At 47.0% G+C, this 14,666-nt stretch overlaps 1 protein-coding gene across 1 annotated transcript; it reads right to left on the bottom strand.

Moving 5' to 3' along the window:
• Nucleotides 1–146: 146 nt before the first annotated feature.
• Nucleotides 147–3,943, bottom strand: DEU56DRAFT_735326 (uncharacterized protein; the record flags this gene model as incomplete). Its single annotated transcript, XM_041348447.1, has 4 exons — nt 147–1,448; nt 1,506–2,044; nt 2,094–2,625; nt 2,684–3,943. The coding sequence occupies 4 exons, from the start codon at nt 3,941–3,943 to the stop codon at nt 147–149; spliced, it is 3,633 nt and encodes a 1,210-aa protein (XP_041209428.1).
• Nucleotides 3,944–14,666: the final 10,723 nt, after the last annotated feature.

Here is a 14,666-nt window from a genome sequence, read left to right as displayed (position 1 = left end):
GGTCTGCATATAATTGATGAGTTCCCGTTCACTATATAAATATCTAGGCAAACTTACAACAAGCGCTTCACCATAGGAATCGTGACGTGGCGGGAAATACTACGACGATATAACATTGTGAATCTCGATGCAACAAATAAAGAAACTCACCGCTCAGGCCGTCTAATTTGCGAGAGTGATACACGATCACTATATGGCGCACAGTCAGGAGCATCACAGTAAAATGACTGCTTTTTTGTCAAGTTACTTGCCCGACCATCCCTCTGGCAAGCTACGTGAGACCAGCGCTCGCAGTTATCACACTGAATTGCCACTTCGCTCTCTTGCTGGAGATCTCCATGTTCCCGGCTTCCACACCGACAGTAGAACTCGTATTCTTGGGATAGAGGTGGTGGTTTGACCTCCTGGATTTCATCATCATCGCTATCTAGGACATTCAACTGTACCCTCTTTCGTTTCGGTGGTCTCGGCTGTGAAATCGGTGGGGGGGGCAATGAACTTTCCACGGTGGGTTTGTGAGATACATAGTCCACATATTTTGACGAGTTTGTTTGATCCAGGGCCCAGAACCGCTCATCTGACGGAATCGGGAGAATGTCACCATGCAATTGAATTTCCCGGGGTATTGACAGTTCGCTATCAGTCAACTGGCTGCCATTATGTGCGTTGACAAACTCGATGTTCAACATCTGCTGCGCTAATGCCATCTGGTGTCGTGAAAAGTATCGTTGAGCTTCGGTCCCTCCACGAAGATGGTAAATCACAGCGCAAGTGTTGAATCGAGGGGGTGGGGATATCAGGCGATGTGTGCCTGCGATGTGGGTGGTTGTTTTTGCCTTCCTATCCAATGTCACATAACCACCAAACTTTATCCCGTCGTAGTCATAGATGCGTTTGTCGGGAGTGGCATAACGAGCAATGAAATGACTGGTGCCTGGACTAAAGAATGCTCGCCCAACAATATCATATACAACACCTTGACGCTCCTCTGCCTTTCCGTCTAGTGGTCGAATCGTCTGCGGGAAGTGCCACGATGAGCCGTTGTTATCATGCCCTTGGATGTCTTGATCGTTGTTTTCAATTATTAATGTGATGGGTATATGTGAGCAAAATTTGAGACAAGTGGCTGCCCCGTTGCACAACACGTCACCATCCAATACACACCAGCAGGAACGTGATTTCTCGGGTGGCTTCTTGACCTGGATTAAGTGTCGAAACCATTTGCTCACATCCCCGTCAAACTGCTCTGCCATAGATCTTCCCAATTGGTGATGAAAGACGGTCCTAGGCTTGCGGACAATTTGCCAGTGCCGATCTTGCATGAACGTCGATTCGTTAGAGAGTGAACCGGAGCATGAGCGAACATCAATCATGTGAAGATGGAAGTAGCCATGCATGAATTTAATAGGACAGTTTCGTGGATAGTCGAGCAATGATCCTAACCAAGTCTGCAACATAAGTGTTCTGTTAAGGATGTGACCACAATAGTTCATTTCGTTACATACAAAGATTGGTTCGAAAGAGTCTACGTCCGAGATTATATTCTTGTCGGAGAGGTCTTTTCTAAGACTATCGCGCTGCACAATCAACATACCAACAATATCATCTGGTGCTGAGGGATCGGGGCCTTGCACCACAGTGCGAGCGTTGAGGGCATGACTGAGGAGTGAAAGCGAGTCTTCATCAGTCAACTCTGACATTCGAGGGCTGAATGATGTCTCGAAATCTTGTGAGGCAGCAGCGAAAAGGAGTTCGAGTGAAGTATCAAGCCAACATGAGTTGTTAGACCACTTATAGGATGCTCGTTTGATGTCATTTAGGCGGGGTCGTTTCGTCGGAGACAATGATGTGTCATGTAGGGTCTCTCCATTGGTAGAGTGATTGCCGAGTAATTGACGAGCTGTATCAGGGGGGCGACCATCATTTCGAGTTCGTTTTTTGGCTGCGATCTTGTCGGGTGCACGAGAAGGATGTGTAGTGCCAAGCTCGGCTTTCCATTTCTGCCAGAACTGCCGCATATTTCCGTAGAAAAGAGGAATCCCAGCTGGGTTAGTGATTAGTGAGCATATATGCCTGTGAGGGCATTCACGCACAAGAATTACCAGCCAATTGCAGCTGCCAATACTCAGAAAATGCTCGCAGTGCATGTAATCCAGCCACGAAGCTATGAAACTTGCCAAGGCCACAGTATATCCGCCAATGCATTGCCTCCTCCGCATTGGTGGTGTCCTCGAGATTATACCAGAGATTATCTGGCATGCGCCGAAAGGGAGCAAACAACATTTCAGCACGCCCATCTGCCATCCACCAGTTCAACCAGTCCTCAGCCTTGGGGTAGTCACGAATGAGAGATGATGAGATAGACTTGAACGTCGCAAGGTCTTGACACTGCAGGAGCTGCAGCACACGGTCTTCGAACACATCTGCAAGTGCAGGAGGGACGACACCACTAATTTTTTTGACACGAGTGACCTGTGCACGAAAATGTGGGTGGCAGCCCTTCAGTAGACCCCTGGCAGCTTCTGCGAGTTCTTCAGCTGGGCGAGTATTATCTTCACGAACCATCCAGAATTCTACATATGCATTGATGAAGCCTGCTCGCTCTGCCTGGCTGAAATCAACGACCTATAGAAAATGAACTCGTGAGGAATTGGTGTCACTACGTTTGACATCATGCACTCACATTCGCAAAAAGATCGTCAGTGAGAATAATGTTCTGCCTTTCATACTCCCCTGCCATTGTTTCAAATAGTGCACGGAAATGATGACGGTAGTGTGCTTCGGTGCCACCATTCGACCATGTCATTACACCTGGCACCCAGCATTGCAGAGCATCACTGAAGACCGAGCTTATGATTAATAGATCATTACGCTCAGCCCAAAACCCATGGGCAGCATCAGATATAATGCCATTACTGTGATTCTTGACAAGAAACGACAACATGGTGGGTGACTGCGTGATGACAACTGCGACGGGATCGAAGGTGTGGAAAATAACGAAATTAGGATGCTGGCGCTGGAACTCCGTGAACTCTGCAATAATGTCCTTCCCTCGGCTCATCGCGAAAACCTTTTTTCTCTCAAGGTTCACCCTGGCTGTGTTCAGAAGCACTGGAGATATGACCGCAATTGACTCCTGGGGTCCATTGATGCCTGGGCGGCCCATCAAAAGCTGTGTTGCGCCCATGCGGGGGTGCTCCTCGATGACTTGCTGGAAGAGATCCGATTCCACTCTCGTCAGATGCAATCGTCGCGGTGGGCGAAGGTGGTTGTGAAAGCCACGATGAACGAAGCACACACCGCCCGCAAATTTGAAAAGGTCGTAAATTATACCGCAGTGATTATGGACGAGCATGGCACCACACGAGCATGTTGTCTCAAGCTGCCTCGTAATGAGTTTCTTCGTCGTTGTAGGGCGGATGACAATGGCACATGATCCACCCTTGGATTCATGGTTGGTGCATATAATTACACCGTGGCAACGTCTACGACTACGCACACCGTCTTGCCACTGTAACGCATCGAGTGAGCCTTTATGTCGAGGAGCACCTACGCCCTCACAAGCCCAGTGGACGTGGAAATTGTTGACCTCGGGCCGTTTGGCATCTTCATGCGAGTAGGTGCGCACAATGTGGCCGTCAGGCCAGACATCCCACTCGGTATTACCACTGGTAGGTACCTGGGGCTGAGGTTTAGGTGCCCTTGGTTCAGAGACAGCAAAGGTGTGCGTAGCCTTTCGTCCATGTGGCTCGTCAATAGGAAATCGCACATTTCCATGAGGCTGATCTCGCGCCTCATTTGGTGGTGGTTGGTTGGCAAGTGCGAGCTGTGATGGGGCGGGTGGTTGTTGTACAGTCGGAGTGGTGTGAGCATTCGAGGTATAGTGCTGCGACTCGAGCCTTTGATTTTGTGTGTCAAAAACACGGACGGTAACTGAAGTCATCAGATAAAGAATTGGCGTAGTGAAAGAGAAGGGCTGAAAAATGCTTACCATCAACACGAACATGTTCATTGGGAGTATCAGTGAGAGATTGCGCAGTCACAGTTTCTGTGCGATTACAACCGGAGGCTGGAGGCCATGATTCAGGATGCCCGGTCTCTGAGCAGCCATTAGGTCACGCACCTTCCTTGGCACTATGGGTCACACCCGTGGTATTGGGTTGTGTTGTATCACGCTCGCATGGCGTCCCGCGCCGAAATAATTGACGGATAAAACTCTGGAAGATACAATGATGCAATCAGCAGAATTCACGAATTAAAGTCCTTTAACGTACCAAAATCATCCTTACGACTAGGGCTGTATAACAACAGCATTCAGGCAAACATCGAGTCTCGCTCAAGATGCAATGATAAGCGTGATACTGCAAAGATCGATGCCCATCCCTCGATATTAGTGGCTGTGCCATTGAGGGGTGGTGCGACGTGCACATGGTAATATGGAGCTTGTCAAGGGAGACAGGCCGTTGCGAGGTGGGTGCTGTAGACAGTCTGAATGTTAGTGTCTCATATATATACAGTATACTAAGACTCACCTTGATTGGAAGCTGCCGCACCCAGTACCGCATCCGTGCCGCAACATGCTCAAAATCGTTCTCTGAATTCAGACTCTCAAATGCATTAGTGTGAAGTGGATAATTAAGGAGTCGGACGAGAAACACTCCTAGTTCATTTATTTGGTGCACGAGAACAGTGCAGGCCGAAAATAAGTGTAGTACTTATGATTTGGTATGGGTGCGACAGTGGTGCGGTAGGGTGCGGCAAGTTGCGGCAGTGATGCGGCAATTTACCTGAGCCCGCTTCGGAAGCTTCAGCCTTCTAATTTGGGACCCGCTTTGGACCGCGGCGCTAGTACTATTGCACCCAAGTGAACGGCTTGAAATTTGCTTCAGTCACGGTAACACTTAGCCTGGTATCCCCCACGCACCTGCTGTCGTGGACGTGTTGAGGTTCGCAGCCAATGGGACTTGGAAGCATTCTGATGTGAGTCTCGTGATCTTTACTTCGCATTGGCTCAATCACTCAGATTTTCCACGAACACATAGTATCTATTGGTACCCGCCTTTCATATTGCGGACCGACTTTCACGCTGTCCACTGCCTCCGCCTTTTCTGCCCGCTAACACTGCCATTGTGGGTTTCATACATGTCCTCGATACATAGGCCGGTGTTGCGTTTGAAAATTCACTGCTGGCGTTCAAGTTCTATTGAGTTCGACAGCGGCGCCTAGAAGCGTTGCAGAGACTCGCCTGCCATCATGACTCACGAGTCGTTCATTATAGCATCTTTATTACTGCATCCGCCATTGATGCTGCTGGTGAGCAAGACAATAATGACGACTCCGAGAAAACAAACTAGTGGCACCTGATCAGATAAGTATGATGTTCCAGCCTATGTATTCACATCATCATTCCCCGCCTTTTTGGTGAGAACGATGATTACTGAGATGGCAATGCACTTGATCATGCGGGGAGCCGTGTGCTTTGAGGCGTTTTTTGCTACTTTCAACCTTTTCTATGTTCATCTGACCTTTTTAGTGTCATGCCGGTTGGTTCCAACCTTGTGAGTATTTCAATGTACTCATTGTGAATTATCCAGGTGGTCGCATCGTGGATATGCCTGGGCCTATTTCAGGTCAGGGAACCTCGTGGATATTTTGATGAAACCCCTCAATTAAGGCAAGCATATCCCGAGAAATGGCATTGAAAGCGAGTTGCTAAAACCACGAACGGCCTTTTGGTCTTTGTAGAATAGGACGCTTACGCGTGTATGACTGCAGGTCCACAACCAGAACATATTTTGGTCAATCAAGGCATCATCCAATGGATATTCATGTCGATGGTGTCTATTTCGGCGATAAAAGTGCCGGATAGTAGTATATCTAACATGAATTATCAAATGCCCTTCAAGCCCACCACTCATTTGCCCATTCCTCGAAGATGACTTCAGTCTTAAGTGGTCCTGTTGTGTTGACACTACTCAATTCGTATCGCGTTCAGAATTATTTTATAGGTTCGTGGGCAGCTATCAAATCACATCGGTGATGTGCTGAACTAACCTTGCCTACAGCTGCCTCCTGTGCCGCGGTGACATACGATTGGGGTGAGCAAGTGTATTACAGAATCGCTGATGTACTTATCATATTTATAGTACTCACTTTCGGACAAGAGGTAGGTTGGTGCCATTGCTAGAGTAACCACCCCACTAAGAATTGGTCTACAGATTGAACTGGTCTGGGTGAGGAGTCTCCCATATCACAAGATAATATGAATAACTCGCGCCAGAGGCGACGCTGGTCTCTCATGACCTTTCTATATATGTTTGTACGCAGCGAAATTATCTTTGAAAACGTGCTGTTCGCAAGTTAAGCTCACTTTAAAATACTCTAGTTGCGCTATGCTGGCCTACCTTATGCTCTGTATGTTTGCTAGACTAAAAGTTGGTGCTATACTAATATACCATCTCACAATCAGCCTTCCCATACTGAGTACGTCTCATGCACGCTATGTTTGTTTTTTCTGACGAATGGTATGCAGTAAATCATCCGTCACTGTCAGAGACAGATGCGGTGGGTATTCTGCATCAATGTGCATTTTTCCCATCCAATTCACCGCAATTTATGTAGGGGTGAGTGATATGCTCAACCTGCTCGTTGGTTGTGTCTAATAACCACAATAGCTGTGAGTTTGTTCGAAGTTTTTGATACTCAGGGCCTCATCACAAGCGGGTTTTCAGGCATTTCTATGTTCAAGGCAATAAGTTGGGCGACTTTCGTCGTAAATGTCATGCTTGGCAGTAAGCCTTTTTTTTCCAGCTGCAATAATAATGACGAAATATTATGCAAGTCATCATGATCACTCGGTTGCATGCCATGTATCAGCGGTCTAGGAAGATCCTCATCTTTCTGGTTGTAATCTTCGTGGCTGTCATGATCATGTGCGGAATTATTACCTTGGTAGTAAACACGCAGGTTTCAGGGGGTAAGCTCTGATTCTGGATAAAAGGCTTAGGTGTGTTGGACTCATCAGGCGCACATCAGGACTGCTCATTGTTCCTAGCGCCCGTGTTTGCTTTTATCTGTTCGGGCGACGCACCGAACCTCTGGATATCACAATTTGGATAGCCTACATTATGTGGGATGGCCTTGTCCTGAGTCTCGCAGTCTGGGTTGTTGTAAAGCACTTCCGTGAACAGCGGCAAACAGCGACAGGATGGAACACTGGGGACTGTTTCGCAATGTTATTAAGAACTCATGTGGCCTACTTTACAAGGTAAGCTCGTAATTTGAATGTGGTTGTCTGTTTAGGCTGAACATTCGGATGTAGCTTGGTTGTTGCTTATTGCTTCCAACTCGGGTTCTACTCTCCAGATATCATGGGCTCATTTTCAGTGGAAGCTGGCACCTACGACGGAATTCTCGCATTGACCACGGTCATGCAGCTGTTTGTGCTGGGTCCACGCCTCATTCTTAGCATTCGAGAATATCACGCTAAGCTCGTGGCCGACTCTGATGCAGCAACCGCCATGACTACAATCGCTTTCCAGGAGCGTGCGTATATGTCAACCGGCAATGGTGTCTAACACGGGCTTTCTGCAACGAGTGAGAGGTTTTTATCTGAAGTTTCGTTGTGGTACTGATTTCATATTCCGAAGTAGTTTTAGTTTTGAAGAGATATATAGGTCTGGAAATCATGTTGTATTATAACTAGCTGCCCGCCACGAACAATGAACGCCCATGAAGTATCAAGGGACTTGGTGGACTCGGATTGCGTGACGAAGTCCTGCATAATGTTAGCATTGTGCAACCGGACCGGACATGCGGAGTCTGCGCAGATACTCACAGAGAATTACTGAAACAACAAACTTTTCTTAGCTTTGTAATCTTGCCTGCACATTTTTTTGCGGTTGGACATCATGCATCATGCATCATGGTCGACATTGCTCATGGTCTTGCGCAAGCCTTCGGTCACACATAGTGATTATTGATCAGTTCAATACCCTCACCATCTCTCGTGGCACAATGAAGATCGTATATTTTCCTGCGTGGCCTATGTCAGGTAGATGACTTCATGATTTACTTGGTGGAACTTCTGAACTGATGGCATGTAGCAACGACGAGAGTTACATTGGGAAGAATTGCTAAAATCAGATTCCTTGCGTGTGACAAATGGCTTTATTCTACTTGGTAAATTTCGTCACCGTGTCACTTACTTCTGTCAAACAGGAACGAATATTCATCCCACGATGTCTGGACGGTGGTATAATATATCATGAACGCCCAGGACATCGTTATACACGTCTACCGAGTTTGTTACTCACTCCCACCCCCGAATATGACTGTAGTCAGGAATGATCCCATTATGTGGCCGCTAATGAATTGGTTTCGTTTTTACAGCTATGTCGTAGGTTCGTGGAGAGCAGCCAGTCGTATGATACTATGTCAGTGATGATCTCGATCTAACCTGGCTGCGGTTTCGCAGTTGCTTCATCTGCTGCAGTTATATATGATTGGGGTGAGCAGATAGCAATCACGAACCGCTAACATTCTTATACTAATATTTTGCAGTGCTGACATTCGAACAAGAGGTATGTTGATGCCATTACCGGAATAACACAAGTCTCACTAAGAATGGTCGTAAAGGTTGAACTGATTTGGGTGAGAAGTGTCCCGTAATGACAGAATCATACAATTGACTCGCAGCAGAAGAGACGCTGGTCCCTTGTGACTCTTCTATATCTCGGTGTGCGTAGGTGATATTATAAGTGCAGATGAAAGAGGTTTCTAACTCCACAATATTCTAGGTGCGCTATGCCGCAATACCATATACTGTGTATGTTTGCGAAATTAACAACAGTGGCGCTGTGCTAATTCATCTTCAATGATCAGCTTCAACATGTTGTGTATGTCTCCTCGTATATTACTGTGTTTGTTCCTGCTAACTGGCGGCATGCAGCCACTCTTCCGACAATCTCGATGACAGATGCAGTACGTATTCTGCACTGATGTTTGCCATTCCCATCCAATTAACTGCGCTTATATGAAGGGGTGAGTGTGCATCTTGACCGGCCTCTTGATTCAATATAATAATTGCAACAGCTGTGAGTTTATTCCGAATGTTAGTCTTCTGGGGATCATCAATAACTGGGTTTTTCAGGCCGTCTTGCGTACTTTGCAACATCTTGGATGTATGTAGTCGTGAATACCATGGTGGGCGGTGAGTCACTCAGCTGGAATTCCTCAGTGATATTGAGTCAATGACTGAAACATCATGCAAGTCATCATGATCGCCCGGTTACATGCCATGTATCAGCAATCGAGAAAGATGCTTGTCTTCCTCATTGTAATCTTGCTGGCTGTCTCCATCACCTGTGGAGTGATCGCCGCAAAAGAGACTAGTTATACTGTAGGAGGTAAGCTTTGATAATGGACGAAGGATAAGTGCAACGAGCTCATCGGACGAATATCAGTGGAACTCGTACTCTACGACACCTATGCATGCCTACATGCAGCTATCAGTGGGTCAGACGACGAGGTTATAGATACCGTGTTTTCGGCACTGTACCCTGTTTGGCAGCTCTTCGCACTGTTTCTCACAGCCTGGATTGCTGTCAAACACTTCCGCGACCTACGACGATCATCAACAGGATGGACGATCGGGCGCTTGTTCACGCTGTTATTGAAAACTCACACAAGGTGAGCACAATATTTGTTATTGGTTGTCCATCTCCGCTGAAGTTTTATGCATACTAGCTATGCCGTTGTTTCTTGCTTCATCCTCGGTTCTTTGTCTCCAACACTTGTTGTATGTCGAACTGTCATTGATGTCTGTATGTAACTTCCTTCTCATCTTTTCAATAGGAATCGACCCCGGGAGCTCAGAAATATTTCGCTTTTCTTGAATTGCTATCCATCTTGCAGATGTTTATACTGGGACCACGCCTCATCCTTAGCGTTCGAGAATATTACGCCAAGCTTCTGGATGACTCTGATTCAGGCACGGACATGACTACAATTGCTTTCCAGGAGTACGTACCAACTGGCGGTAGTGTATAGTACAGGAAATACTCGGAGTGCTCAAGAGCTGTGGAGTACTCTGCAGGGAGCATAGAAAATAGTTTATAGTTTCGTCGCGGTACTGATATGTTGGGCGGAAGTAGATTTGACGAGAGATTATGTAGGTCTGGGCAAAGCATCATGACTACTCCCACACGAAACTGGTATCATGCGAAACTTCTCGCCACCCACAAAGTCCCTTCGTGCTCCTCGGTGGATGCAGGTTGGGTGATGGAGACTCGCGATCTTACAAAATCAGGCTCAAATACGGCGACTTCAGACAACGGCATGACAACGAGGGAGAGGCATGGGAGTAGGTTCTATAACGGCCTTGGGGTTGGCTTTGGGGGCATGGAGCCCTCATAGATGGGTGGGTGCTCGAGGCTGATGGGAGAGGTGCAGCATAAACAATATATTATGGTATTCTTGGCAGACGCAATTATAATGCTAGTATCGTCACATAGTGGGATAGTCTCTGGAGGAGTGGAAGTGGGTGGAGCCGGGTGGCTGTCGTCAAAAAAAGTCAGTATGCTTCCCAGCAATGGCCGCATCTGCTCTCTGGATCGGATCAGCCAGTCCGTCAGTGAATTCTGCACTGTGGCGATGTGCAATGGTGATCGATTTCATAGTTGCTCGTGGGTCATTTTTATCCGCCACTCTTCACGGCCATCTTGAGGGGTTCTGCAGCGGACTTGACAGCAGACTCCTTAAACGCTGACTTGTCCATCATTTCGAATGTTTCCTTGGTCGGGGCGTTACCCAGCCACCACTATAGGAAGTTGTAGACGGTCTTGCAGGCGTCCAGGGTAATGTATTCTGCTAAATGGTGATTTCATCAGGCCTCACCATACTTGACACGTTATGTCCCCAGGGAGAAAATTCTGTGAACTCGAAGACCCCGTATCGCTGTAAACGAATGCGCTATGGACGCAGAATGTGCCCGTCGCTGCTAGAATATAATCACGCGATGCCCTTTTGCGGGCGCAGCGACTCCGGGCCAGATGAGGGATTGGTGGTTCTGGCTATAGGCTGCTGGCAAGGTAGACACCCTGATGAACTACATCACAGAGTGGTGTGAATCAGCCCTGCGAGGCACCGTCCAGCCGTCGCTGCCAGCTGGGACATGCACTTAACGCTAGGATACATGGCCAATATTAATGACCTTGTGGCGCTTGGTGAGCTCAAAGTTCAACTTCAAACCACCATACTGACTCGGAGTCCTCCCGGAAATTTCCGTGCTGCCAGCGGGGCCTCCGAGCAATCAATTACAATTTGCTCACAGCCACAAGTACAACTTGCAACTATTACCTCTCAAATACTCAAATCAACGCTTCCGGATATTTCTGAGGGCGCATATCGTCAGTATGGCGTATCAGGAAGTGTATTATCGGCTTGTCTGGACTCTGCAAGGACGACTTTGTCTTCGGCCCCCAATTTCAGCGAGTTGATCAGGAAGCTTGAAGATGAACTTATGATAGGCTACTGAAAGTCGTAAGCTGCACATGTGCCCTTGTTTCTGAATCTCTCTACACTCCAGATGGACCATACTCCAAACATTGCGCGATATTATGACATGCAGTCTTTTGGACTTTGACCCACCATGACCGTGTAGTTGTACGAGGGTGGAACCGTCAAACTACTGCGCATGTAATGAGGGTCCCGTGGTGGGTTTCAATTGGCCATACTTGTCGACTCTCGTGCACTCACATTGTTGTAGCACATATAGGCCAGGGGAGCCAGAAGAAAATAAGACAATGATGGCTATTGATATTTTACCGATTGATAAGCCTGTACAATTCGATGGGCAATAAATCATGCAATGTATCCGAGTTGCCTTGTCTCCTCTGTTCCCTCTCATTCAACTGTTTGTAGCTACGGGTGTGGCGTCATACCTTCCCCGATATCAATCAAGGTGTATCACCCAGCTGTACAGATTGATGCAGCGTTAATCATGCATCAATGTGCATGATGGATATATTTTTGTGCGTGTTGATCGGTTTCGCATCAGAGTTGCACCGTTTTCACCACATTCTTGGTATCCGAGTCCTCATGGCATTATGACCTGATATCCGGCGCACCACGAGGCATGTGTGTTGAGCACGCGCATTAGATGAAGTTTACAAACTGAGGCATGAGCTTGGAGGCGTTGCAACTCGGAGGCGGGTGGAAGAAGTGAGTCCTCTCTATTCTATTGGGCATGCCAGAATGTGACCTTGTTAAGAGAGATACCTCGGATAAACTGTTACACTCCCCGGCCTCGGACCAGCTAGGCGGAGTCTGTGCAGATGGAAGTGAGGCTCAGAATTATTGAGACAGCGGGCTAATCTTGGCATCTCTGAGCTGATGATGTCGTATGGGAACGACGAGAGCCATGCGGTGTTCAAAGATTCCCCATGCGTGATAGAAGCTTTACTTCTGCATTCTAAGTACTTGGTTTCATATGGCAATACTTACGTCAATCACAGCAAGAACGATATTCATCGCACGATGCCCATCGACAACAAAAGCTGAGCGCTGAACAGTGGTACTTATATCACGAACACCATTGTTATACATCCACCGAGTTCGCCACTCACTCGTGGAAGTTCATCCCTCAAATATGACCATAATCTCGAATGATCACATCATCTGGCCAGTAATCAATTCATTTCGGATTTACAGCTATTTCGTAGGTTCGTGGAGAGCCAGCCATATGATGTCAATGATGTCTCGACTGCGGTTTCGCAGTTGCCTCTTGTGCGGTGATCATATACGATTGGGGTAAGCAAGATGGTCATCAAGAGCCACTGAAATTCTTATTAATTTTGCAGTCATGACATTCGCACAAGAGGTAGGTTGATGATGATTACTGGAGTATTCATCTCACTGAGGATGGTGTCTCATTATAGGTTGAACTGGTATGGGTGAGCAGTGTTCCATATAATAGCGGGAGCATATAATTCACTCGGGGCAGAGGAAACGCTGGGAAGAATTGCTAATATCAGATTTCTTGCGTGTGACAAAAGACTTTATTCTACTTGGTAAATTTCGTGTCACTTACTTCTGTCAATTAGGAACAAATATTCATCCCATGATGGGCCTGGACGGTGGTAAAATATATCATGAACGCCCGGGACATCGTTATACACGTCTACCAAGTTCGCTACTCACCCCCACCCCCGAATATGACCGTAGTCATGAATGATCACATTTTGTGGCCGCTAATGAATTGGTTTCGTTTTTACAGCTATGTCGTAGGTTCGTGGAGAGCAGCTTATGTCAGTGATGATCTCGATCTAACCTGGCCGCGGTTTCGCAGTTGCTTCATCTGCTGCAGTTGTATACGATTGGGGTGAGCAGATAGCAATCATGAACCGCTGACATTCTTATAATATTTTGCAGCGCTGACATTCGAACAAGAGGTATGTTGATGCCATTACCGGAGTAACACAAGTCTCACTAAGAACGGTCGTAAAGGTTGAACTGATTTGGGTGAGAAGTGTCCCGTAATGACAGAATCATGCAATTGACTCGCAGCAGAGGAGACGCTGGTCCCTCGTGACACTTCTATATCTCAGTGTACGTAGGTGATGTTATAAGTGTAGATGAATAAGATTTCTGACTCCACAATATTCTAGGTGCGCTATGCCGCAATACCATATACTATGTATGTCTGCGAAATAAACAACAGTGGCGCTGTGCTAATGAGCCATCTTCCACAATCAGCTTCAACATGTTGTGTATGTCTCCTCATATATTACTATGTTTGTTCCTGCTAACTGGCGGCATGCAGCCACTCTTCCGACAATCTCGATGACAGATGCAGTACGTATTCTGCACTGATGTTTGCCATTCCCATCCAACTAACTGCGCTTATATGAAGGGGTGAGTGTACATCTTGACTGGCCTCTTGATTCAATATAATAACTGCAACAGCTGTGAGTTTATTCCGAATGTTGGTCTTCTGGGGCTCATCAATAACTGAGTTTTTCAGGCCGTATTGCGTACTTTGCAACATCTTGGATGTATGTAGTCGTAAATACCATGGTGGGCGGTGAGTCATTCAACTGGAATCCCTCAGTGACATTGAGTCAGTGACTGAAACATCATGCAAGTCATCATGATCGCCCGGCTACATGCCATGTATCAGCAATCGAGAAAGATGCTTGTCTTCCTCATTATAATCTTGCTGGCTGTCTCCATCACCTGTGGAGTGATCGCCGCAAGAGACGCTAGTTATACTGTAGGAGGTAAGTTTTGATAATGGACGAAGGATAAGCGCAACGAGCTCATCGGACGAATATCAGTGGAACTCGTATTCTACGACACCTATGCATGCCTGCATGCATCCAGCAGTGGGTCAAACAAGGAGGTTATAGATACCGTGTTTTCGGCACTGTACCCTGTTTGGCAGCTCTTCGCACTGTTTCTCACAGCCTGGATTGCTGTCAAACACTTCCGCGACCAACGACGATTATCGACAGGCTGGACAATCGGGCGCTTGCTCACACTGTTATTAAAAACTCACACAAGGTGAGCACAATATTTGTTATTGGCTGTCCATTTCCGCTGAAGTTCTATGCATACTAGCTATGCCGTTGTTTCTTGCTTCATCCTTGGTTCTTTGTCTCCAACAC

Source organism: Suillus clintonianus (genome assembly GCF_016758775.1).
Source record: "Suillus clintonianus strain FC179 chromosome Unknown DEU56scaffold_28, whole genome shotgun sequence".
Classification (NCBI taxonomy): domain Eukaryota; kingdom Fungi; phylum Basidiomycota; class Agaricomycetes; order Boletales; family Suillaceae; genus Suillus; species Suillus clintonianus.
This window is presented reverse-complemented; position numbering and strand designations above follow the sequence as displayed.